Source organism: Pholis gunnellus (genome assembly GCF_910591455.1).
Source record: "Pholis gunnellus genome assembly, chromosome: 12".
Lineage (NCBI taxonomy): Eukaryota > Metazoa > Chordata > Actinopteri > Perciformes > Pholidae > Pholis > Pholis gunnellus.
The window spans coordinates 23,019,844-23,047,324 of record NC_136539.1 but is presented as its reverse complement, the minus strand read 5'-3'; the positions used below and the strand labels follow the sequence as shown (position 1 = coordinate 23,047,324).

Sequence of the window (27,481 nt, the reverse complement as noted above, 5' to 3'; positions counted from 1 at the left end):
TTTTTAGATTTTACAGTAGCTAATCTTGTCGTTGTCGTTAAAAAGTGACTGTGGAATCCCACAGATTTACACATTTGGCAGAAAATCACTTAATTGAGAGGAAAACCAACTTTCTGCTCCATAGAGACCAATGTTAAATCTTGCTGCAAAAACATCTTCCACTGAACACAATGGTACCCCATTTCTACATCGCCAGTTTAGCCACATTTTCACAGGATCTGTTGTTCAACTCATCCTTCCTCTCATGTATTAATATCGGAGCAATAGGAGCTACGGTTATGCGAATTTTGATGAATTGTTTGAGAGGTGTTTCACAGTTTTATCTCCATTAAAATGCTGCAGGCACACAGATGTTTCTAATTAGGGATGTTGATAAACACAGACTCACAGACACATGTGCACACACTGCTCTCTCTGCTCTTTCTGTCTGTGTGTGTTTCTCTCTCTCATACAGTCATTCAGGTCTTGGAGACTTTTAGAGGAAAACTTTTTTTTTTTAACTTTTTGAATTATTAAGCTTTTTGCAATCTTTTTTGAATGTATTCATGGAGAAAATCTTCAAATCCTGTTATACTTCTTTAACCTTCAAAGCCTTCTTCTTCCTCATACTTTCAGCTACACCATAGTTAAACATTTCAACTAGAAGGGTTTTCAGCAGTGCAGTTTAAATGCTTTCAGGCTACAACATTTTTCAGACAGGTAGTCTCCCATTTCTGTATTTTCAGCAATTTGTAATCTTTAAACTTTTTGAATTATTAAGCTTTTTGCAATTTTTTTTTTTAAATTGGATATCTATTTTCAGCAATGTTTTTGCAATTAATTTCAGCTTTCAGCATTCCAATGCATTTTCAGCAGGAAATGCATTTTCTAGTTTGTTTTGTCAGCTGAGTTTAGTTTCAATGAAAAGGAAAACACAACTCTGTGGTTGATGAGGTCATAGAGGCTTTTATGACCTCATCACCTCCAGAAAACAGGAACCAGATGAGATGTGAACGAACAAACAAACCCACTTTATGAACCAGTAACACCACAAGTAGAAGCTGCTTATGCAAGCAGAGCGTGTTTAAACATGATCAGAATGCTGCATGAATGTGCATTTCATCTTATAAACAGATTAGTTTGTGATGTATTAAAGGGACACTCCACGTTGTAAAGATTAGGATTTTTGGAGACTAAATACTACATTTATGAACAGAAAGCTCAGTGCAGAAAACTTAAAGACATTTACCAGCTCGGACAAAATCACGTTGAATTATGGGAAATGTAGGCTCCAGTGTCCCAACCTCAGCTGCTTTTGATTTATATCCTTCTGTCTTTAATATAACTCTCACAAGTCCCCAAACTTTATGGAAGAGCAACACAAGATACACACACACACACACACACACACACACACACACACACACACACACACACACACACACACACACACACACACACTAGTTCCATTAAGATGAATGTGATACAGGATCAGTCTGCGTTTCCTCTCAAATCCGGATCCACCAGAGTCATGTTATTTATTTAAACACATTTCTTTAGTTTCATTCGTTTTCGTTCTCTGAAGGTCTGAAAGCAGAAATCTCCGACATGTTTGCAGAAGATCTGGCAACCCGGCTGTGTTCCCTTTACCGGATTGATTTTTTAATTTTTAAATAAATAAATAGATCCTCGTCCTTCAATGTGGTGAGTTCACGGACGTGTTTGTGGGTCTGTAGAGATGAAACTCTGATGTCCGCTCACCACCTTGAACGCACCTGATTGCATTTGTATTATATTCATTGTTATTATATATTATTATTATATTATACTCAGATGTTCCCTCTGATTCACTTCCTCTCGACTCATAATTGGTGATTATTGATCATAAATATATATTTGTAGCTTCTCCCGCAGAGACTTCTCATATTGTTGCTGTTTAAACACTCTTGTTTTGTGTTATTTAGTTTACTGTCGGTGCAGTTTGTTGGTTTCTCCGTCATGTCCCGGATGTTTGCACCGACAGAACTCTGCACGTGAACTCCCTCAACCCGGATCCTCCCTCCTGATTGGTCCAGAGCTCTGTGTCTACTTCATGCAGCTTGTTTAAAAAATAAATAAATAAATATTTATATTTATATGACATCAAGTGTATCGTTAGCCAGCGGATCTGGAGCCAGTTCACACAGGAGACGTGATGCGTATCGATCAGGTTAAAATCGGCTTAATAGAGCAATTTAATTGCCAACCATGCAACGCGCCTGATTGCTCCTTGTGCGCCTGCGCGGCGAAGAAAAAAAAACAAAACATATCAAGAAATACGAAGAGAGAGACTGATAACCGAGAGGTCTCACTCTGCTCCTAGTTCAGGCTCCTGTAATATCTCCGCGTTTATGCAAACTTAAACGAGCATACCTGTGTTTTTTAGTTAACTGTGTATTACCACAGTATTCTGATCTTTTACCAAAGTAAAAGTAGCAATACTATGTAGCAATGATCAATAAAGTTTTATCTTAATCTAAAGAATGACATCATCATTTATTTGTTAATTATATTTTGTGTTATTGAACTGAATCTGCAAAGTAAAAGTACAATATTTACCTCTGAAATGTTGTAGAAGTATAAAGTAGCATAGAATAAAAATACTTAAGTAAAGTACAAGTACCTCAAAATTGTACTTAAGTACAGTAGTACTTGAGTAAAACATTTACAGCACGTGCTGTATCATTTCAGATCTTTCATGTGTTTTATTCTCACTTTTCAGACATTTAGTGGTTTACATTAATATATGCATGATAGAACAAACAATCAGCACACTTTTAAAACGTATAAAGTTAAAATATTGGTAAGTGTTGATGCAGTTTGAGTGCAAAAAGTAGAATCACTGCAGCGTGCTGGGAAAATAAACACTATGTTCACTATAGAGGCTTTGCAGGTACATGATAAATATTTAACTAGGTCACATGATGGTTAACTAACCTTTGTTTTCTGCTTGTGTTCCTCTGCATCGTGTAAAATGCAGAAAACAACCCAAATTATTAAAGTGTGGAGCTCATTTGACTCAGAACTGTAAATATGTCTGCTAGCAGTGAAGGGTCCTTGTAACCACATCACAGGTTTATTTGTGAGCATTAAAGGTGAATAAAAGGTATAAAGGGAGCACGGCTCATTCACGGATCAAACCAACAATAACAAATCATTTTACATACAAAGTAATAGTAGTTTTTGGGGATTAAAACAAAGCAATGTCTATTAGTGACCCCACATCTCTGGTTGCATGTGCACTGGCCTCAGATCACTTATTTTTCTTGCAGTCCTAAACAAAAAGAAGCATGAATTTGGGGGTTTTCTCCCTGTTTCCTCTCTTTTCTAGCTCCTCTAGCTCCTCAGATGTCTCTAGGAAACCCCATCATAACGGTCACAGTTGCTTCCTGTTTATCCGGATTCAATAAGTACTCTAGAAGCCAACATCATACATTAAAGTTCAGTTTGATTTGTTCAGTCTCTCACCCTGTACGTTCAAAATGGCTGCTGTGAAGAAAGGCTCACACAAGTGACAGGTTAGCTAATAATCATCCAAAACAAACAGGACCCGATGTGTCTTTAACGGACAGCTGGATCAATATCAATCGATATTTTAAATATAAAGGTAAACACTACTCATAACTACCCTCAACCGGCGTGGTTACGTCACGTGAAACAAACCAAACCGGTGACGTAGTGAGTCGTCTGCCCAACACACGATCTGTGTGACGTAAAGCGGAAAAGTTTCTACGTTCTGCGCACGCGCACCACCGGGATTAATGTCAAGGCACAAAAGTGGCGCTACACCGATCCGAGCTCTACTCTGGTAAGACAATTTCACTCACGTTTTTTTGTTTTTTTTGAGGGGTATAATATGCCAGTTTCTACACCTAATGAGTCAAAGTTTTTGGGGAAACTTGTGCGGCCCGTCGGGTTAAGGTGTCAGGGTACTCACCCCGGGGGGCAAGAAGACACGTTTAGTGATTTAGTGAACAATAAACAGTTAATTGTAACTGCTTTTTCTTCTCCAACGGCCTCTGCGCGTGCTGTGGCCGTTGCCGCCTCTGCGCGTGTTGTGGTGCTGTGGCCGTTGCCGCCTCTAGTCTCCAGTATTGTTAATTTTGCTCCCTAATGGCGGACGGCAGGCAGTGCTGTTTTCCGCTGGGGGGAGGAAGGGGGGGGGGGGGATGACCGGCGTTTATACCCGGTGTTTACGGTTATACGGTAACCCCCCCCCCCCTTTCCCCCGAGGGACTCACGTAAACATGATGCGGGAATTTTGTTTGCGCCTTGTGTTTACGACACAGTATTTTACGACAGTTTGTCATTTACGTAGCGCAAGAGGGCGCCCCTTGTGGTGGCACGTGAGTACTTTGCCACTGATTGCGCCACAGGGTGGACTGCGCGAGACGAGGGGCAACTTTCCAATTAAACCCCCTACGGCATCACAGGTATCATACAAATCGGGCTGTTTTGTAGTTCAGATTCCCGGCATGTTTTGGTGATTTGGTGACGTTGTTTTTGGACTAGACGAAATAAACAGGGGGGTGTAGTGAAATAAATCGTATCGCAGCTATTTGAGACTGAGTGTCACACGGATCTGTTATTTTACATGTTTTAATGCGAGTAAGTTGTGATTTTCGTTTAACAATGGCGCATGCGCTCCTCCCCCTTTGAAACCGCCGCTAATCCAATGGCTGTTTGCGCCAGGAAGAGAGCACAGGGGTGTGGGAACGGAACGGAACAGGCTTGGACCACGTTTCTGCTGGATCCCCAAAACTTGGAACCACCTCCATTTATTTATTTGGGTTATTTGTGGAAAAGCTGCGCGAGCTCAGGTAGTTTTGTGCTTATTGTTCTTGATTTAAAGTTTTGGGATTCTGCTCTCCATAGGGAGGAGGTCGAGGGATATTTAGCCGGACTTGGTGCTGTTGTGGTCCGGTGTTTAACAGCCAAGGACACGGACACACTTTGTCCTTTTTAAGTGCTCATTTTCCCCACATTTCAGAGAGATCATCAACACAACAGTCAGGGTTTTCTTTTTAGTTTGCATCCAGGACTGCGCATTACGCATCACTTATCAGCGACATAAGCCTTTTATATAATAATAATAATAATAATAATCTGTTTTTATTTGAATATGTAATTAGTCTCTATCTGCGCCAGTTGCGCAAACAGCAGCTGCATGCATCCAACCTTGTGACCTGCTTTGGGGGGTGGGGGAGAAAAAAAAATGGATGTCAACTTGCGTAAAAAACTGAGGTAGATGAGCACCTGATGTAAGGTGAGGATATGCTTCTGGCGCAGATTATTTGCAGTGTTTTGTTGCACGGATACAGCCCCCCCTTCCTCCTCCTCCTCCTCCTCCTCTCTGTCCACCTGGTGTTGACGTTAAGAGGCAAAAGGTTGCATGTCGGAGCTCATTAATGTGGGACACCCCCCCCCCCCCCCCCCCTCGTTTCCGCTTCTCTTCATCCACGTGAACGCAGCTCTGCATTGCAGAGTCTTTGCACATAGATTCTCCCTCCTGTTGGGTGTAATATGAAGAGCTGGGATGCATTTATCTTGCTGCTTTTTATTTGGGGGGGGGGGTTGCACGTGGAGGAAGGCGTCGTCAATATTTTGGACACCAGACACGCACTGTCTCTCTCTTCTTAAATACAAGCTTAAAGTCACTATTTGGAATCCCATCCTTTTTTTTTAACAGTCCAGAACTGCTCATTGATCTTGAATGTGACGCTGTTTTGGGTGCTACTTCCTGTCACGTGGTCACAGTGAGCTTCCACTTCCAGCCTCGGTGGTTTACAGTCTCTCTGCTGTAATAATGCATGCAGTGTGTTCTTATTTATAACAGTAGAGACCCGGATGAACTTCCACACGACAATACAGAAAAATAGGCAAATGTACAAAACATGTCAGCATATTGACGTCTTAGTGGCATTAAATGCTTTAGAGCTGGAAGTGATCGAATGGAAAGATAACACATTATTATTAGTAATGCACATTTCTTTTAACGTTCGCTTTAGAGGTTTCTTCAGTAGTGAGTAATGCTATTTAAACTTTAATCTTTAAAGTATGCATGTGTTATAAAGATTCTGCGGTTTGGATTTTGAGCGTATGATCTGATAGAACACTGTCGTGTATGTTTGTCATTGAGGGTCTAGTTCGTAGCGTCGTTGGGCAAATGTCTCGTTAAATGTCTTCCAGTCAGTGTCAACACCTCATTTAATAGGTGTTGTGTTGGCTTGAGGTTTTCAGTACGGATGCTTTGTTTTGATCATAAATACTCTGCACTGATGCAGGACTATTGCATTGTGTTTGAGGTATTTGTTATTTCTGTATTTGTCACTTAACTCTTAACATAAGTGGCGATATACAGAAGCTTTTATAACGTTCTGATGACTACTATAAGGGATCATAATGTCCCAAATATATAGTCCTAAGACAAAGAAAGTTGTAAAATATAAATAAAGCCCCAATCAGCTCATCTATTTCCTCTGAGACTCTCATTGGATGCCCCCCCCCCCCCCCCCCCCCCCCCCCCCCCCCCCCCACACACACACACACACACACACACACACAGTGCCGGGGGCCAAAATGGCCGCCGTAATGATGTCAGTCCAGTGACGTCTCTGAACGCTGTGTTCAGGTGCTTTCTCGTGTGTGTGTGTGTGTGTGTGTGTGTGTGTGTGTGTGTGTGTGTGTGTACGTACGTGTACGTACGTGTGTGTGTACGTACGTGTGTGTGTACGTGTGTACGCTTATTAATCCGGTATCACACCAGATGTAGAGCAGGAGCACCAGTCCCTGTGGGGGGGGGGGGGGGGGGTACCTCACCGTCACCACAGCAACCAAGGCGTAGCTTCATCAGTTGCTGTGGGCAACAAGATAGAAGCTGTGTGGAGCCACACGCAAGAGGGGAGGAAGATGGCAGGTGAGACATTAGCTGCCATTTTTCATGTTTCACTGTGGTGGAAAGACCACACCTGTCCTTCAACTAGTGGAGAGATAGCAGGGGAGAGGAGGAGGAGGAGGAGGATGTGGTGGTGAAAGATGGCAGGGGGAGGAGGAGGTGAAAGATGGCAGGGGGAGGAGGAGGTGAAAGATGGCAGGGAGGAGGAGGAGGAGGTGAAAGATGGCAGGGGGAGGAGGAGGAGGTGAAAAATGGCAGGGAGGAGGTGAAAGATGGCAGGGAGGAGGAGGAGGAGGAGGAGGAGGAGGAGGAGGAGAAAGATGGCAGGGGGAGGAGGAGGAGGTGAAAGATGGCAGGGAGGAGGAGGAGAAAGATGGCAGGTAGGAGGAGGAGGTGAAAGATGGCAGGTGAGAGGAGGAGGAGGAGGAGGAGGAGGAGGAGGAGGAGGAGAAAGATGGCAGGGAGGAGGAGGTGGTGAAAGATGGCAGGGGGAGGAGGAGGAGGTGAAAGATGGCAGGGAGGAGGAGGAGGAGGAGGAGGAGGAGGAGGAGAAAGAGAAAGATGGCAGGTGGGAGGAGGAGGTGAAAGATGGCGGAGGAGGAGGAGCAGGTGAGAGGAGAAGGAGGTGAAAGATAGCAGAGGAGGAGAAGGAGGAGGAGAAAGATGGCAGGTGAGAGGAGGAGGAGGTGAAAGATAGCAGAGGAGGAGGAGCAGGTGACAGAAGGAGGTGAAAGATAGCGGAGGAGCAGGTGAGAGGAGGTGAAAGATGGCAGGTGATAGGAGGAGGAGGAGGAGAGTGCTAGGTGGTTAGGAGGGTAAAGGAGGTGAAGAGGTGTGATGAAGAGGAGGCACGTAAGCAGACGTTGTGGACATTATCTGCCTCCTTTCATGGTTCTTTACTGAAGACCAGAACCGTCCTTCAACTAGTGGTCATTTTGTCTGCTTTGTTTTTAAATATTACACAAATATAAATCTGTTTTCCTCTGTTTTTTGGCCTTTCGTCCACACGCAGACAGAGTTTTAGGTCACTTTGTATCTGTGTGGTCATGTGTTTGACAAAATGATGACGTCAAAACAAAACTGATGGTTTCACTTCAACAACCAGTGAAGAAGAGTCGAACTGACCTGAAGTAAACCCATAAGGCGACCTCCTGGTTCTGAAAAGTGAAGTCAAAGCTTCACGTGTTAAAGCTGCATCCTCTCTAATGTCCACCAGGGGGCGACTCCTCTGGTTGTATAGAAGTCTATGAGAAAATGACTCTACTTCTCTCTTGATTTATTACCTCAGTAAACATTGTAAACATGAGTTTATGGTCTCAATCTCTAGTTTCAAGTCTTCTTCAATACAGCATGATGTTCATTTAGTAAATGATGGTCCATTTAGAGTCAAACAGACCATAAAGCAGGGGATGCTTTAGGGGCGGGGCTACACAGTGATTGACAGGTCTCTACCAGAGACGTGTACGGCGTCTCTACCTCACTCCTCAGTCCAGATATGGTCACTTCCTGTTCACTGGTTGCAAAAAGCCAAGATGGCGACGGTCAAAACGCTGAACTCGAGGCTTCAAAAACAAATATATATATATATATATATATATATATATATATATATATATATATAAAAAAAAAAAAAAAACACTGATCTGCTTCGTGTGTGTTGACATGAAAAGTGACGTTTCGAGAATGTTTAATGCAACCGCTGGTATCTAACTGTCTGTTCACCCACCAATGTGCTGTGTGTTGGCATCAAATATCCGACACCCTTGGCAAATATAACCCAAACTATTTGCATGGCAGGAGCTGATAAATCTGTTGAAATCACCACCTAAAACCCAGCTGTGTTGACATAGAAGAAGAGGTGGTAGCTAACCATGACAATGAGGGGTCTGTGGGGTGGGGGGCTCTGGGGATACCTGCCTCACCTGTGTGCAGCTGCCACGAGATAATTAGGTGATTTGGTTTAACCGGCTCTTGTTTGTTTTTTGCCAGGTGGTTGCCTTAGCAATGGACGGGGAGCCAGAACCAAACCCTGCCGAAGAAGAAGAGGCAGCAGGGGAGCGGGTGGAGCCCATGGACGCCACTCCCTCCCCCGAGCCACCGACCGCACCCCCCACGGAGGAGGAGGCTGGGGAGGCAGTTTCCATGATGACAGAAGAAGATGAAGCCACGAAGGAGGAGGGTGACGTGGAGGACGATGACGATGTGGTTCTCGTAGGAGAGGAGGGGGAGGAGGAGGAGGAGGAGGAGGATCAGCCGTCTGCCACAACAATCCCCCAAGACACGCCCAGCACAGACTGCCTAGAGCCGGCCGAGACAGCGGACATGTCGCCGGCAAAGTCCACCCCGGCTTCTCCCGCAGCGTCCCCCGCCAAACCTCCCGCCACGGAAGCGGAGCCCATCGTCATTGATGACGAGGAGGAGGAGGACTCTGAGCAGAGAGAGCCCGGTGGAGGAGGCTCCTCCTCCTCTTCCGAAGGGTCCCGCTCGCCGGCCGCACTCAGCAGCACCGAGCTGGATTCTGAGATCAGGATCGCCAGCGTCACCACGCTGGGCTCCGGCACACAGAAGGGAGGATCAGCCGACGGTTCACCGCCACATCCGGTGGACGTCCAGGAAGACATGACGCTGGTGATCACCTCGGTGACGTCACTGCAGGGCGGAGCGGCGGCGGTCACGGAGGTGAGAATCTCTACTTGTGTGTTAAACTTGAATAAATAGTTGTTAGAAGGAGATGTTTTCGCCGCAATATATAATAGTTATTAGAGAGCTCATAATACATAATTAAAACTACTGATGAATTGCACATTTCCTGCAAATAACCACTCTGGATGACGGTAACTTTTACATTTTCTTTAAGGTTCAAATTGACATTGATGGTTGAAACGATGCCGTGCAGTTTCTACCAGTGCTGTGTTGACATTTTAGGAAAAAACAAACTACTATTCTTGGCAAAGCTTATCATGATATCTTTGTAATGACACTGCTGTGATATTTTATTCCAGTATTTTTGAGAAGAAGTATGGTTCAGTCTGCTCAGCATGCGGCGCCCATGTTGTGGTTTTTTTAGGGGGTTTTCTTATCATTTTGTTTCCAATGTTTCTGTCACTTAGGTTTTAAAAACAAACTAACCGAAGCCACTTGTGTGTCTAGGATGGTGAAGTCCATGTGGAGGAGAATGGTCTGCAGATCGGCAGCGCGTTCAGCCTGAATCCAGACACCCCGTCTGGTCGACCGACCGCCTCCTTCAACCCCGGGAGGGGCTCCGGGCCCGTGGGCCAGCTGGTTCAGAACGGAGACACGGGGACGCACAACAGAGCAGGTAACGCATTTTAACTTGAGGCTGGTGCTCTCAGGTAAAGTGGAAGCAGACCACACGTTCCTGTTTACGGTCTCATATTTATGTTTTTGACTTTGAGGAACTCGCTCTTTCCCTCCTGGTTGTTTTTCACGTGACACAGGTGGAGTCTTTGCTCCGGGGAATGTTGCTGTTTCACCTTGTTGTTTGAGAAAAGGCGCTGCCGTTTCTGAGGGCTCCGCCTTTTTTTTGTGCGGCGGCTTCGAGAGCTTCAAGTTGAAAATCTCTTGAACTTTTCAGAAAAGCGCTGGTGACGTAGCAGACGCTTGTGTTGTCTGTCTGTCCTAAACTTTATATTTCAGACGAATGTTTGAGTATTATGCTTTTATTACCGTACGACTTGTCTCTCCTTGCTCTGCTCATGGTGGAAACAAATATATTTATACATACACAAATGTATAATAAAAAGCCCAGGAGGGATGTTAGTCCATCATACAGTGGTGATGTGTTGAGCTATTGTTGTCATCTCTCCTTGATGGTTTTGTCTCACACCTGAATAAAAGGCACGCGAGCAGAAGTCAACGTGGATGTAAACAATGCAGGTTTTAGAAGAAATAAAATTGGTTTGGCAAAAGTGTTCTGAGGAAAGACGTGCATTAATCACACAGCGAGCAGCAGTGGATGTAAACCTGCTTTTTTGTTTACAAGAAAACCTCACAGGGCACTTTTTAAGTAAAGACAATGGTATTATTGTAATTCATGTAAATGAATTCCAGCTTAAAACCTGCCTGGTGCACGACTTTAATCACCTGTGTGCTGAGCAGAGAGAGAGGAGTCAGGGTTCAGGACGCTCTATGAAGAAGAGGACAGAGACAAAGAACCTTCTCCTCCTCCGTCATACAAACACAATCTGATGCAGTTTTATGTTCCTGTCAACACACGGACTCCAGATGGTGCTGTTCACTGTGGTGGTACTCTTTTATAAAACTGGCTGAGGATGAATTTCTGTTTTTGTGGGGAACGGAGTGCGTCGTAGTTTCATGTCAATCACACTTTGAGCAGCCAAAAGCTGTGTTTATTCAGGTAAAATGGATGTTGGCTGGTTGTCAGTTTCTCCAGGGTTGTGAAACGGCTGTAAAGATGTATATTTTATCACAGCTGCATTCTTAATCACATGTACACTGTACATCACTTTTAGTACATACTGCATCTCCCCTCACAAAGTACGAGCTGCTGCATGCAGGTCTGTCCACGATGGACCGGTCTCTGCTGGAGGATCTGGGTCTGTCCACGGTGGACCGGTCTCTGCTGGAGGATCTGGGTCTGTCCACGATGGACCGGTCTCTGCTGGAGGATCTGGGTCTGTCCACGGTGGACCGGTCTCTGCTGGAGGATCTGGGTCTGTCCACGGTGGACCGGTCTCTGCTGGAGTCTGAGCTGAAGGAGGTTCTGGTGAACCTGCATGAGTTCATCTGGTTTCACCAGAATCCGACCCGGTGGCTCCGATGACGAGCTTTAAGTATAACTCTATAGAAATAGACCATCTTCTCTCTGATGGAGGTCTGATAGAGGATCAGGACTACACTGAGACTGGTTCAGGACCAGTTAAAGGTTCCTCACTTAAAGTGAGGAACCTGCACCTCCTCAGTGCTTTGGCTGAGAGTTGTCCACATCAAAATGTTGGTATCAATGCGTGCCGTCGTGATTCATTTTTGGAGTGAACGTGGTTTCTTTCTTTCCCTCCAGACTCGTGGATCTCCCAGTCGGCTTCAGTCCCCCGCAACCAGAAGCAGACGGGGGTCGACTCTCCGGCCTCCTCTCTGCCCAAACCTCCAGGCCAGTCTTCCTCGTCTACGTCCTCCTCGGGCTCTCAGCCGCAGCCCAGGACGGTGAAGGTGATCCACTCTGTTCACTGGACGTCCTGTGTAGAGAAACATTAACATGGCAGACAAACTAACACATTATATTTATATTTTAAAACTTAAAAAGAAACGTTGCACGTTAGACATACAGGCACAGGTTACAAAAAAAGACTAAAAGCTAATAAACCCAAGTGACCCAAGCAGTTTATGTATCTAATTATCTTTGAATAACTGATCAATGATATTGCCACACATATAATTAGAAGTGAGTCTGTCAATTGTTTATTTCCTCGTGTTAACGGTATATTTCCTGTGTTAGAAAATCAATACAGTTTATTTGGAAGGAACACAGCGGCAGTTTGTGCAATAGAACATTTAACAGTCTCATTCCTTCTCTAACCCATCTGTCTTTGTTCAGTTGAATGAAAGCCAACCGCCGTTTACAGGAAGGTGTGCAGAACGGCTGTGATTACTCGTTGCCCTGCAGTGAAGGCCTTCTTTGTTTTCTCCCAGGTGACCTGTGCCAACTGTAAAAAGCCTCTGAAGAAAGGCCAGACGGCGTACCAGCGTAAAGGCTCCACACACCTGTTCTGCTCCACCACCTGTCTGTCTGCCTTCTCACACAAACCCGCCCCCAAGAAGAGCTGCACCATGTGCAAAAAGTGAGTCCAAGGAACTCAAATCTTTACGTTTCAATGAAGGGAAAGATGTGTTTTTAAGGGAATTTACAGCAGTTTTGCGTCAGCTGTCTTTCCCAATTATTTATTGACTTTGATCTGGTATCTTTACAAGTTCCTGATCTCAATATTTAAAGGGTAACTTCAACCTGGACCCTATTTTTTTAATGAAACAAGATAAGATAGAACTTTATTAATCCAGACGAAGAATAACAATTAAGTGTAAAATAAATAATACTGACACCATTGCAATAAGAGTACGGTAGATAAATAAAGTAAGAAACATGGGAAACAGGTCCACACAGAAGTTTCCCTCTCAATATAAGGACACACATTATTATTGTTTTTACTAACTGGTGCACATCTTTTAATACATCTGTCGTGTGTTTTCAGGGACATCACGAACATGAAGGGAACCATCGTGGCCCAGGTGGACTCCAGCGAGTCCTTCCAGGAGTTCTGCAGCACCGGCTGCCTCGGAGCGTACGAGAACAAGCAGAACCCGCCCAAGTCGGGGCTCAAGACCAAATGCACCGTCTGCGGGAAGCTCACAGAGGTCAGTCCGTCTGATGAACTCCTCCTCTGTCCGTTTCTACAGCCCCGACGAAGGCAAACACGGAAGTGTGCAGCTGTGTGATCGCGACGTAATGCGGTCTAGAGGTGTCTCTCATAGTCTGGATCCCTCAGAACATCACAAACATCCTTCAGTGTAACGCAGAGAGACTCAGACACTCGTTAGGTTTCACCTTCTCGTCATTATTTACGTCCTCAGCCTCGGATGTCAGTTTTAAAAGAAGAAGTCCTGTTGCATTTATGTACACCTTCTCACCCTCTAGTCTCTTAATCCTCTGGACCTCAGTTTGTTTTTGTTTCTCCCGTCACACGTTTCTCTCTGTGGTCTTGATATTTATGTAATATAAAGTCCTGCTCCTCTATGGAGACAGAAGAACATGAGTAGAAGTAGAGAGAACGAGAACATGTCTTTAGTGCAGAATAACAGTTATGACGACTTCAATCATAAACAATTAAAGTTACATTTCTTTAATTTATTTTACAAAAATTGGAAAACAATGGAGTCTATTTATACAACATTTCATAATGTGTTACCAATGTTGGAAAATTGGTTTGGCCTTTATTTATGTATGTATGTATGAGCTGTTTACATCCTCCCTCTCCTCTGTCACTCCAGAATTCACAGAATTGTTGTCACATGACTGTTGGTCTCATGAGAATCAATCATGACTTCATAGTTTCGTTGAGGAACTTAGAATTTAATGTTTTTTACAGAATTTGATTCAAGCAAAAGGTTTATTTGAAGCGAGATTTAATGAGACAAGTAGAATCTAATGTTTTTTATGAAATATCACAATTTTAATATCTCAATTTTAATCAATACCATGATGTGTTCAAGGGCTGTGGGAAAGATGAAAATCTGATAATGTTTTTACAGCGTCTGGCAGCGATGAACGGTGTAGTTTTGTCGTTGTTTTTAATTCCGCCGGTGGGTTTTGGGGTCCAGAGGGTTAATGGAGGATCTCTTATCACCGGTTTATTCCTTCTGTCTCCACGTTTATCGTCTTCCTCCTCAGGCCACTTACTTTCATTCAATATTTATCTTTCTTCTTCGTCCTGTCATCACGTTTCTCTGCTTTCTTGTCTTCTCAACCGTTGCTTAAATATTTGGAGAACAGTTCCTCCTGATGCGTTAGTTGGTTGTTGTCCTCGCTGCGTTTGCTAATCCAAAAACACATCCAGTGAGCTCACACGTGCAGCGTTATTGTTAGCTGCAGCTCTGTGTGGCTACTTGTGACATAAAATAATTTGCATTATTTATGTCTCCTCCTTAATCTCATTTGCATATAAAAGCAACAGCCGTGCTCCTGCAAAACCACGCTGGAATGATTTGCACATTTTAATGAATACATAAAACAAAATGTGATTTATTTTCCCTGTAATTTTTCTATAGATTAATATTTTAATAATTTAGATTTTAATTGCAGTCGTGGCTTGTTATACGGGCTGTCTTTAGGGATTGAAAGGGAGAATTTGTCCCTCAGTGATATTGTGTGTTCGTCCTCCTGAAGCACAGCAAACAAACACACGCAAGAAGGTTGATCACCTGAAGGAGAAGCTTCTGTTTTCACAACAGGAGGCAATGTTGGATTCACTGAAAAGTTAGTTTCTACTCAACTTGAGCTCCTCTAGAATTAAAGGGACAGTTGTGATGTTTAGTAGTGTGGTTGTATGACTTACTTCTGCATAATAAGGTTTATTTATAAGAGGTGAATGACGTTCTTGCTGCATTTCTCTCTCTGTGTCTCCAGATCCGGCACGAGGTGAGCTTTAAGACCGTGACCCATAAGATCTGCAGCGACACGTGTTTCAACGTCTACCGCCGGGCCAACGGGTTGATCATGAACTGCTGCGAGCAGTGTGGCGACTACCTGCCCAGCCGAGCGTCGGCCAACCACTTCCTGCTGGTGGACGGCCAACAGAAGCGCTTCTGCTGCCAGAACTGCATCAGGGACTTCAAGCAGGTACTGTGGGCCCCGAGCGCGGGCTGCAGGTGTGTTTCTACTCGCCTGATGGGAGCCTGTGGGATGGACTCAGTGAGATCGTTGGACCACATCCATTTAAAATGGCCCAAAGTTGCTGTTTTTTATTAATTAAGCCGTGGTGAACTCTCCTCACAGCCAAGAAACTGCCCCCACAGCAACTGAAATGTAAATACAGTAAAAAAGGCCACTGTGTCCTGTTCTTAGCGCCGCACAAGACGATTGTTATTGAATATTGAGTAATCTAAGATGGCGACGAGGAACTCGCCAAACTCGAGGCTTCAAAACGTCCTCGGAACACTTCTGCGTCTCTTACTCGTCGTTCTATTCACATTGTTACTGAAGATGTTACAACCAAATTGCGTTGCTAGGCAATGTTAACCAGAACTTAGATGTTGGAATTGTATTTGTTGCTTGGCAACACCATCTTATTAAACATTCCACTAATAAGGAAACTATGGAGACTCATTTCATAAGGTTATGAATGCGTTTCTCAGACCTCCGCTGAGCTTTTAAACGAGTTATCGTTTAATATCTGACGAGCTGTGTTCTCTACGTTTCTATAAAAGTACACAAAAAAACACAACTTTTACCAACAGGAGGCTAATTATAAATGCTGTTATGCCTCTCAGAATTTAAATAAATGCATTAATTACAGCTTTGCATCATGAGAATAATCACCTCTGGTATCATTGCATGTAGAAATAAAACATGGTTCCAGGTCTTACAGCACATACTGAGTAGATCTCCAGGCCTGATGCTTCTCACTGATTTAATAAAAGAGTAGAATCACTAAACAAACAGACTATTGGATACATGTGAGGGTTCTACGGTTTACTCCTCTAATGCTCGTAAGATGTCGAGGTTTACTCAACAAAAGTCAGAATCCGCTCTGGATTCCCCGACAAACACATTAAAACCTTTTTCTCCACAGAAGAGGATCCATCGGGATGTTCTTTCACTTCCTTGTTGAGTTGAGGAGCTCAGAATTAAATGTTTTTTACAGGATCTAGTTAAAGCAAACGGTTTATTCGTGGTAAGATGTTAAATAAGACACGTAGCATAAAATGTTTTTGGGTGAAATATCTTCATTTTAAGCTCAGTTTCGGCTGCTTTTTCGGACGGAACTGTTCGTCACACATGATGTGTTCAAGGACCGTCGTAAAGATGAGAACCTCACGATAATGACGGCTTTTACAGTTTCTCGCTGTGATAAACGGTGTAGTTTAAAAAACAACATACTTCTCCATCTCACCGGCGGGTTTTTTGGGGTTCAGAGGGTTCAACTTAAACATCCTAAATGTGTCCCAGTTTATGAGCAGCGGATGTGAATGACGTCCAGCGGACGGGAAAGTAAACCTAATCCTTAAAACGAGCTACAAAGAAGCGTTTCAGACAGAGGGTGATTACTGCTGTATTCAGACCGACGGTATGAGAACAATAAAGAACACGATGTGTCTCCTTTTAAATGAAGCTCTTCGAGGTTGCTTGTTGTTTTGACGTGGTGTGTGTTTTTATTCCCTCTCTCTCGTCTCAGGCTCACAGTAAACTTGCGACCTGCCTGACGTGCAAAACGCTGATCAAGACCGGCGAGGTTCTGCACAGCCTCGGAGCCGGCGGCACCATGGGCTCCTACTGCTCCGTCAACTGCATGAACAAGGGCAAGCTGGCGTCAACCTCCTTCATCAGTGAGTAACTAAAGACTGTGTCACACAGAAACTAAACGCAGTCCGGGATCTCATCTTTCAATACATCTCAAACCCAAACGTACGTTTCATTGTTCACATTTTACCTCATTTTTAGACCAGAACAGCAGCTTTTATAAAGAGTTCTGCACAGTTCCACAGGTCCCATAATATTAAATGAATGTGTTTTAGGTTTCTTTGTCGTGATGTTTTTTTTTTTTTTACATGTGATAATACTGATGTAACGTGTGTGTGTGTGTGTGTGTGTGTGTGTGTGTGCAGACACGGAGCCGTCGTGTCACTTCTGTAAGAGGAACTCGTTACCGCAGTACCAGGCCACGCTGCCAGAGGGGAACATCCTCAACTTCTGCAGCTCACAGTGTGTTACCAAGTTCCAGGTGGGGGGGGGACTCTCTTTACATTTCACACCAGAAGACACATTCATCCTCCTCCACTTAAAAAACAATCCCCCAAACTGGTTAGACTAGTGGACATTGTTGCTCTGATGTGCTCTGGATTATTTAGCACAATAGCGTCTTTGCACACAGAGTAAACGCAGTGATGAATTGCAGCACGGTCACATTCAGCATGCACAATACCAGCGCCCACCTAAATAATAATCACAACAATAACTTTATATACATATAGCTCCTTTAAAAACTAAGTTTACAAAGTGAAGTTAAACCCTGATTAAACTGTACAATAGATGAAACATGAAAACAATCTATATGATATGAACAAACTAAGAAATACAAATATTTAGTAAAATAATATCTAATAAAATAAAGCAGTAAAGTGACGACGTCACATCATAGCCCGTCTGTAAAAATGTGTTTTTAAGAATTAATTTAAAGGTGATTACTGATCCTGAGAGCTACATCTCTTAAAAACACTATGTTGTTCCGTGCAGCTGCAGTGAGGACGATGCAGAATATATACGCATGCATTAGTTATTGGATCGAACTAGACTTAACTGACGGTTGGTGTTTCCAATGCAGAGCTGACCCTCGTGTCCCAATTCCCCCTCAGATTAGTAAAGACATTAAACCCAGATTAACTGTTATCATCCGCTCATGTGACGCGTCCTCGTGAAAACCAGCAGCTCCAAAAAAAAGCATGAAGCAGCACCGGATCCCTCGTGGAGATCATGACCTGATTAGTTTCTCAGCACCGTGCCGCATACGTTGACTTATCAACGAGAAAAGAGTTTGTTTGTCACGAGTCCATCGCTGTTTATGACACAAGAGTTCACGTAACGCCGCCAAGACGAGCTTGCGGGCGTAGAAATATTAGTGTAAATTAACTCGGTTAATTGCCTCTTAAGTACAACCAGGTGTGTTGTGGAAGGCCGTGAGACCCGCCAGCTGCTACTCATCACAGGCTTTTTTTATTTCCTCTGTTCTTGTTTCACAGAACGCTTCTCTTCAAACGACCACCAACGGACAGACGGCGCTCTCCACGACGAACAACGCCGCCGTCCAGCTGAAGTGTAACTACTGTCGAGGAGCGTTCAGCCTGAAGCCCGAGACTCTGGAGTGGGAGGTGAGACCGTCCTGAGGACGAGTGGCGACGTGGTTTTTATCCAGATGTCACAGGCTGAATGTGTTTCTCTGACACAAAGATGAGATGAGATGAACCTTTAATGATCCTCAGAGGGGACGTTCAGCAGCGCAAAGACAGAAACAAAAAGAGAAATAAAATAAAAAAGCTTGGGACGGAATCATTCCTCTACAAATGCTGTTTAGATAATTTGCTTAAAGTAATCAAGTAGTATAGATAGTAGTAGTATATATTGTGTATATATATTCTCTGAATGAAAAACGAATTGGTAGCGAGCCTGAAAGTAGCGAAGCTGTCCGTTTCATTACTTTGTATTCAGGTAATAAATATAGAAATGTCAAAAATAAGCTGTAAATGTGAAGAGATATACACTGAATTTATATATTAATTACAATATATATTAGAATCACTTTAAATAGACCTTAAGCCCGTGTCTCATTATAATTTAAACATGACATAACTAGTCCACTAGAGTGATCTAAAGGTGTTTGTCTTCAGGACAAAGTGTACCAGTTCTGCAGTAAGACGTGCTGCGAGGACTACAAGAAGCTGCACTGCATCGTGACCTTCTGTGAGTACTGCCAGGAGGAGAAGACGCTGCATGAGATGGTCAAGTTCTCCGGAGTCAAGAAGCCGTTCTGCAGCGAAGGTATGGATCTCCTCTCTGCAACGTTTCTATTTGCATATCTGACGTTTTCTATCCAGGATTTAGCTTTCTTGCTTCCAGAGTGTTTTCTATTGTATTCATCGTCTGACCTTTTTTGCTATTTTTATTCTTTCTTTTTGCGGTTTCTCCCCAGGCTGTAAGCTGCTATTCAAGCAGGACTTTATAAAGCGGTTGGGTCTGAAGTGCGTCAGCTGCAACCACTGCAACCAGCTGTGCAAGAGAGGTCTGACCCGGCAGCTCGGCGGCATGACGCGGGACTTCTGCAGCGAGGCCTGCTCCAAGAAGTTCAACGACTGGTACTTCAAGGTCCGTACCCGCCGCTAGAAATGAAGACAAATGTACGCAGGAATACGTCGTTTGTTGTCGTGAAAAGGTTCCTCTTGTGGCCACTAGGCGGCGAGGTGCGACTGCTGTAAGGTTCAGGGGAACCTGACGGAGTCGGTGATGTGGAGATCGGAGATGAAGCATTTCTGTGACCAGGAGTGTTTGCTGAAGTTCTACTGCCAGCAGAACGAGCCCATCATGGTCACTCAGAAGGGCCCCGAGAACGCCACCCAGGGTACTGTGTGTGTGTGTGTGTGTGTGTGTGTGTGTGTGTGTGTGTGTGTGTGTGTGTGTGTGTGTGTGTGTGTTTCCTTTGGAGGAGCTAAGCTAATGACCCTCTGCACATTTAGTCTCCATGTAACCGAACCAAGTATTATGGAATGATCTACAGCTGCAGCGATTAGTCGGTTAATTAATCGTTTATGCATCAATCTGATTTTTTCGTGACACGTGACGTGTTTCGTTTTCCTCTTCACAGGTTATGAAATGCACGGGGCCAAACTCGGGGTAAGTAAGAATTAGGATCAAATCTCAAGGCAATAGGACAATATTTTGGTTTCTGAAGCGTTCTGGTTTCCGTTTGTAGTCCTGAAGTGTTGACGGATCACGTCTGAGCTTTGAGCGTCTGTGTGGAGAGCAAACCAGGCGGAAATGCAATCTGGGAACCGATCAGTTATCGACTGACTCAATTTAGCTTCTTTTATTTTATTTAGAGTATTAACTGTTAAAGCTTTGCTTATATGTGCTGCGAGCATGCACAAAGGTGCGCAACGTGTTCTACGTTAGAGGAAGTAATAACCAAAGTGAAGAATCAAAAAGAGTGTAACTGACAAAACACCATGAGCCAACCTCCGCTATAGAGAAATATTTATATTTTTACTTTACTTCTGTCCTTGTTGTTGTAACTCTCCGTATACTGAGATGTATTTGGTATGATCAGAAGCCTCGTTCCTGTGTGCTCTTTAAACCTGTTTTACCGTGGTCCCTCTCGTCTCTGCAGCTGGTGAACCAGGGCACGGTGGCGTACGCCGGCGGAGGTTTGATGCGAGACGTCAAGAACAAGGCGGTGCTCTGCAAGCCGCTCACGCTGACCAAGGCCACGTACTGCAAGCCGCACATGCAGAGCAAACTCCTCCAGACAGGTAAACCCACGCATCTCTCTCAGGAGATGAACTATGTAGTGTTATTCATATGTTACACACTGTTCATTAGATAGTTCGTATGATGGCGGAGGGAAATCGTGTTTGTTCTGTAGCGAGGAAGTGGAAGTTTTCACTTTGAGCTCGACAAGTTATTTGTTTCCGCTCGCTCTTCAGAATCATCACGTCATGACCCATTGATACACACTGATTTGCGTTTTTTTTTTTATTTCTAAATCGATTATAAAATGTTACGGTTTCGGCGTATCTGTGTCCACAGATGTAGACGATGGTGTGAAGAGGGAGTATATTCCTGTACCCATACCCGTGCCTGTCTTCATCCCCATGCCCATGAATATGTACTCTCAGCTCACTCCCACTCCAGTCTCTCTGCCTGTTCCGGTAAGACCCGATGAACACGTGAGGATTATTCATGCTCCAAGGAAGAGACTTGTTTTTGTGAAGGTGTTAACAAATCAATAAAAGCCTGTATAGTTAGTAGTTTAATGCAAAACTTTCAATCGAGCAAAGTGAGGAGACATTTATCAATGAAAGCTCCCGTGTTCCTCGTCCCGTCCAGATCCCTGTCCCCGTGTTCCTGCCCACCACCCTGCAGGGGGCGGAGCAGATCATCCAGACCATCAAGGAGCTGAAGAACGAGGCCGACCTGCTCTCCCTGGCTGAGATGATCGCGGAGGACCAGAAGCCAGGTATGAGGGGGTGGGATGACATTTAAAACGATGCTTTAGTGCTCGTAATGATGAACCGTGTTCACGTTTTGTAGCTGAGGTTTCGTACGGCTCCTGTCAGTAAAAGTCACAGGCTACAAGAACACCCAATGAGAGTGTCTGGTTCCTGAACAGCAACAGTTTTGGGGGTCTCAGGAGAAATCTTTGAAACTATCCAAGTAGCTTTGGTTTCATTGGCCGAGCTTTTGAAATATCTCTTACTGAGGCTCTTGGTGGCCGTCTGATCCAATAGAGGTGAATGAACTACCGACGAACTTTAAAGAGCCACAGCAGCGTCTCTGCACCGGAACAATGTTCTGGTTACAAAGTTACTAATTTAACAAAACGGTCAGTTAGATTTGAAGAAAGCTGCTGGAAGTGATGACGATGTGTGTTTCAGACGTGAAGCTGGTGAAGACGGAGCGCAGAGTGGAGGAGGCCTCCAGCAGCAGCTCTGAGGAAGAGGAGAAGCAGCCTGAGGAAGAGGAGAAGCAGCCTGAGGAGGAGGAGAAGCAGGCTGAGGAGGAGGAGGAGAAGCAGGCTGAGGAGGAGGAAAAGCAGGCTGAGGAGGAGGAGAAGCAGGCTGAGGAGGAGGAGGAGGAGGAGGAGAAGCAGGCTGAGGAGGAGGAGGAGAAGCAGGCTGAGGAGGAGGAGAAGCAGGCTGAGGAGGAGGAGGAGGAGGAGGAGAAGCAGGCTGAGGAGGAGGAGGAGAAGCAGGCTGAGGAGGAGGAGGAGGAGGAGGAGAAGCAGGCTGAGGGGGAGGAGAAGATGCAGCCTGAGGAAGAGGAGAAGCAGCCTGAGGAAGAGAAGCAGGCTGAGGAAGAGGAGAAGATGCAGGCTGAGGAGGAGGAGAAGCAGAAGCAGGCTGAGGAACAGGAGAAGCCGGAAGAGAAGCTGGAGGAGGAGGAAAAGGAGGAGGACAAAAAGGAAGAAGAGGAAAAGGAGGAGGAAGATGAGAAGGAAGAAGAAGACAATTATGAGCCCGACCTGGACCTGGAGGCGGACTTCCCTCAAGGTAAACACCTTCTGCACATGTAGAAGATGTTTATTAAATCTATTGTTAAAACTTTAAGGCTATAAAATGACTCCAGGTAGATATGGAGCATGTAAACTGTCTGTTTCCTGTCCCAGCCTCAGACCCTGTCCCAGTCCTGGAGGGGATGGACGAGGACATGGGCTTCTCTCTACCTCCGGTCCTGGCTGAGGAGTCGGAGGAGTCGGCACCTCGACCGCAGTCCAGGAGACGAGTACGCACACGCACACAAACGCATGTGACAAGAAGAAACGTTGACCTTTCCTGTGTAGTAAATCTGTTTCTGCTGCAGGGGATCAAGAGGCGGGCGTTGGAGGAGGGCTCGGATCAGACCTCGGATCAGACCTCGTCCACTTCCTCTCATCCCGCGGACCGACACTCGGAAGGACGGTCGCTACCTCTCAGAGCTCGCTACGGCGTCAACGCCTGGAAGCGCTGGGCGCTGTCTCCTCCTGACCAATCAGAAGACACCAAAGTAACGGACGGCTCCAAACCTGGTGAGCTGAACCCGGATCGCCGCGTTGCTCGGCTGAAAAATGTAAAACTGTTGTTTGTACATATTTGAGGACACGTAGGATGTGTCTGTGCTTCGTCTCCTGCAGCCCGGTCTAAATGTAACCTGTCGTCGCTGAGTTCAGAGGAGCTGAACGAGGCTCTGTCGAGGTTTGTCAGGGAGGTGTGCAGACCCAGCGGGGAGCGCTACTCTCCAGACAGCATCCTCTACCTCTGTCTGGGGATCCAGCAGGTTGGTACCAAAGCCAGGAGGGTCTAATATTACTTGATTATGTGCCACCTCCTCGATTCCTGTCTTCGTCGAGGAAGAGGAGAGAGGAGAGAGGAGTCGAGGCAACGGGCATTTAACAAATAAGACATCCTCGCCTCAGACCTTCATTTTCAAGCATTTTCTAGGCAACAACCTCCGGTTCTGCCATCTAGACTGAAGTCTCATTAGTTATTTTTTTATTCCTCCTTTATTTAAGCTGGATCAGCGCTGAGGAGCAGGAGCCTCTCTGTAGTGAGCTCAGTTTTAAAGAACAAAAGAAAGAGACAAAGAAGTTACAGACGTTGACCAGACTTCTTCCCCTCTACTGTCGCTATAAAACAAAGGAATATATTCCACAAAAATAATTTAAAAAGAATAAGTAATACAAGTGTCATTTTTTCACCAACTAAAATAATAAAATTGATTAAAATAACAGTTTAGGATTGTAATTAAACGTTCTAGGTATCCACGTGTAGTAAAAAGATTTGGCCTCTCTGTTCTATTAGAGTTCCTTCCAGTCATTTTAGAGGTAGGAACTAAAGTTAGAGGGAGTGTTTCCGGTAGGACAGGGTTTACTGGTGCGCAGTCTTCACCTCCTGCTCCCTCACATGTGAGCAGCAGCAGCAGCGTGATGGCTGCTCAGGGGAGCACAGGACTGTTCAGAGTCGTCTGGAGGGAGATTTCTCTGACACAGAAATGTAAGATTGATTTGATCTGTTTGTTAAAACTAACAAAAGTTTAAACGGTTTGTTTTTTGTGACGTTTGATCAAGAAATGTAGACTTTAAAACGTCTCAGACCTTCTGGGCCTTGCTGCTGTACTTCCCTCCTTTTTTCTTTTTTAAATGTCCGATCAGTAAGTTTACTTGTGTTTTTTTTTTAGAGGTGAGAATTCTTAATGTTCAGATCTTTTTAAGCAGTTTTGTTCAGATGTACTTGTCCTGTGATTATAACATCTTTGCTGTTCACATTCTGAAGAAACACAGTGATGATTATTTTAAATATGAGGACACCAGAGTTTGATCTCTGCACATTGTAGCTATTTATTTGACCTTCTTTTGTAATTTAATGACTTTTCTTTGTGTGTTTTTTGAAGCATCTTCACACCAAAGGCCGGACGGATGACCTGTTCAGTGACCCGAGTTACCGGCAGTTTGGAGAAGAGCTCAACCGGGTCCTGAAGGACTGGCAGCCCAGCGTGCTCCCTGATGGTGAGACTCGTGTTTCAATCAATCGATTACAACCACGGTGCACAAAACATAATCACAAAAAAGTAAAATTCAGAAGTAAAACGTGGATCCAAAGACTTTAAAGTAGCTGCAGGAGGAAGTTAGTTTGATGCTGCTGCTCGTTAGCACCACCTGGTGGCTGCTCAGCTGCATCCGTGTCCCGTGATTATAAAACTCTTTTGCTGTTCACATTCTGATTCCTTGTGATTGCACTATGATGACATATGAGGACACCAACAGGTGAACACGTCCTGTTTGCTCATTAAATACACAAGTGGTTTGGTTGTTGTGAAGATACATTTTTTTAGATATAAAGGCTGCATTTTTGTTTTATTTTGTTCCTCCAGACCCCCCATAAATGCATTTTACAGATGAATATTTACACTGAAAATTACACAAATCATAAAGAAAAATATAATACAAGAAATGAAATAGAATAATGCAAGTTAAAGAAAAAATAAATACTAAAAACAAGGAAGAAATATATTACAAATTGTAAAATGTAAAAACCAACCTTAATGATGTATAAATATGTACACGTACCGTGTAACATACTTGCATATATACACATGAAGACAAATGCAATTAGTTTTGGTCCAAAAATGTGCGTTTAAAGAAATGAGTCTAATATTAGATGCATGTCACTAAAGTCTGCAGAAAGATGTCCTGCAACCAATAAAAACATGAGCACCGCTAAGCCCCTCCCTCTTTCCTTCCCTCCAGGCTCCCTGTGGGGTCGAGTGGAGGAGCAGAGTCTGTGGAGCAGCCGGCAGCTCGGCGAGCAGAGTCCGGCCGCTCTGCTGCGCTCGCTGGTCTACCTGAACACCAAATACTTTGGCCTGCGCACCGTGGAGCAGCACCTTCGCCTCTCCTTCGCCAACGTCTACGGGCCCGACACCGTCCATCCTGTCACCAAGGAGCCGGCGGTCTGCATCCGCGTGCCTTCCATCTCTCAGGACCACCGCGGTGAGGCGGCCCGACGCCGACGAATCGTGCAAAACGCAAGCGGGTTTGGTGGAAACATGTCGATGCTGATCTGTGTGAATGTGTTTCGTTGTTTTGGTCTTTCAGTGCAAACCGAGTCGAGGAAGAGGAAGCGTACGCTGGAAGACGGCGAGCAGGACTACGAGCCGGACGAGGACTCAGGAGGCTCCGGCGTTCGATGCCCGGTGAAGAAGCACGAGTGTCGCCTGTACGACCTCTACAGGTCCAAGTGGTGCGTTCCCCGTCTGTACAAACCTCTAATCACCGTTATCACGGCCGTACTCTTTGTTTATTTCGACCAGAACATTTTAATTAAAACCATTCAGATAGCAGTAACCTAATAAACCAGGTCACAGCGCTCTCTTTTCACTGGTTCTCTTCTGTAGAAGGTTTTGATCTGACGAGTGTTTGGCTCCATTGTGCATCCCTAACGCCTCAGTCCTGTGATTATATCTCATTGCTGTTCACATCCAGACGTCTCGACAATGTTGACCATGAAAAATATGAGGACTTAACCGCAGAATATCATTTCACTGTTTAAAGGTTCAGACCAATAGATTAACACTTCTCTCCCCCCCACCTCCTCCCCTTTCTCTCCTCGTCTCCTCCTTCTGTCACACATTTCCTCCTTCCTCTTTTGTTTACATCCTTTTTTTTAATTGAATAAACCTCCATTACCTTCCATCTTTCTTGATTCTTCTTCTCATCTGCTCACTTTTTCCTCCCTTCTTTCCCTCTCTCCTCTCCTTTCCTTCCTCCTCCCCGTCTCCTTTCCTTCCTCCCTCCAGCCCGGCCTTGTTGCGGGAGCGTCTGGACGTCTTCTACGTTCAGCCGGATCCGTCCTGCGGCCCCGACGACCCGCTGTGGTTCAGCTCCACGCCGCTGGAGCGACAGCTCCTGGAGAGCCTCCTCACTCGAGTCCTCCTGGTCAGAGACGTTTACACGGACAAACACCACCTGGAGGAAGACGAGGAGGGGGAGGGGGAGGAAGAGGACGGGGGAGAAGCAGCTGGGGGAGAGTAGCGGTCGCTTTGACTTCCGTTAGAACTGTGAACTGTCGGCCGGGTGGGAGGAGGAAGAGGAGGATGGCGTTTCCTCCTCCCTCGTCTTTAACTCTCCTCCTCACTGACTTGCTGTCTCCTCCTGGTGAGGATGATGAAGGTGGTGATGAAGAGCAGCCGAACTTCTGCTTCAGCTGACAGAGAGAGAGGTCGTAAACCAGAGGACGGGCACAAAAGAGTCCTCTTTTAATAAGATGGTTTAAAAAGAGGCGGAGCTGCAATTTAATAAACGATATTTAAACTTTGAACACAATCACGCTTTAACAAAGGTCAAAGGTCATCGGTGGCCTCGAGGAGGCTACGGGACAGCTGTCCTCTACGATTCACCTCCTCGTCATCGCTCTGTGGATGAAGAGGAGAGCAACTTAGAATCAATGAGCGATGAATAAAGAACCAGAACCACGACTCCTAGATGAGGAAGAGGAGGTGTACTGTGAGGACAATGAGGAAGAGGAGGTGTAGTGTGAGGACAATGAGGAAGAGGAGGTGTAGTGTGAGGACGACGTGTCGAAACTCCAAAATCAGTTTGTACAAAAAATAGAAACGCAGCCAATCATAGTTCTACTTCACATTTCAGATTTCTATTCTAAATGATGAGTAAACACTAAATGCTGCAGACGGACGGAGACGTTCAGGTTGTGAGTTTGTTGGACTTCTGCTCAGGTTAAAGTCTCGGCTCAGATTTACTCGTGAGGTCTGGAGGCGGGACAGGAAATGACGAAGGTTAAGTTGTAAACAAACTGGATCTATCGCGGCAAGAACGAGAATAGAAGCGATGAACTGATCCCATTTCATCGGCATATTTAATACGTTTATCACTCGACCGGACTGCAAACGCCGTCTGTGATCGATCTGACTCGTGTACTTATTATTTGCATCAGGTCAGGTTTCAGGGCCGGACCGTATAACGTGAATAACGTGAGGTCACCAAACTGAGTGAATGAACAAAAGGAGAAACCGGCGGAGTTTAACAGGCTGCTCCTCTTGATGAACTTCAGACGTGTTTT

At 44.9% G+C, this 27,481-nt stretch overlaps 1 protein-coding gene across 3 annotated transcripts; it reads left to right on the top strand.

The window, feature by feature from the left end:
* Positions 1 to 3,729: 3,729 nt before the first annotated feature.
* Positions 3,730 to 26,436, top strand: zmym2 (zinc finger, MYM-type 2; the record flags this gene model as incomplete). 3 transcript variants are annotated; one of them, XM_079169701.1, is made up of 25 exons in its annotated part: positions 3,730 to 3,826; positions 8,903 to 9,592; positions 10,064 to 10,232; positions 11,955 to 12,103; positions 12,584 to 12,732; positions 13,141 to 13,303; positions 15,072 to 15,284; positions 16,840 to 16,990; positions 17,270 to 17,385; positions 18,401 to 18,529; positions 19,046 to 19,196; positions 19,348 to 19,520; positions 19,608 to 19,773; positions 20,017 to 20,045; positions 20,539 to 20,680; positions 20,958 to 21,079; positions 21,258 to 21,387; positions 21,806 to 22,420; positions 22,537 to 22,652; positions 22,731 to 22,935; positions 23,041 to 23,183; positions 24,297 to 24,411; positions 25,153 to 25,395; positions 25,501 to 25,645; positions 26,202 to 26,436. In XM_079169701.1, the coding sequence occupies exons 2-25, from the start codon at positions 8,918 to 8,920 to the stop codon at positions 26,434 to 26,436; spliced, it is 4,644 nt and encodes a 1,547-aa protein (XP_079025827.1). In that variant the 5' UTR covers positions 3,730 to 3,826; positions 8,903 to 8,917. The 3 variants fall into 3 exon arrangements, with proteins under 3 accessions (XP_079025827.1, XP_079025829.1, XP_079025828.1); XM_079169703.1 differs by lacking the exon at positions 3,730 to 3,826 and adding an exon at positions 4,734 to 4,838; XM_079169702.1 differs by lacking the exon at positions 3,730 to 3,826 and adding an exon at positions 6,822 to 6,934.
* Between the last annotated feature and the right edge of the window lie 1,045 nt (positions 26,437 to 27,481).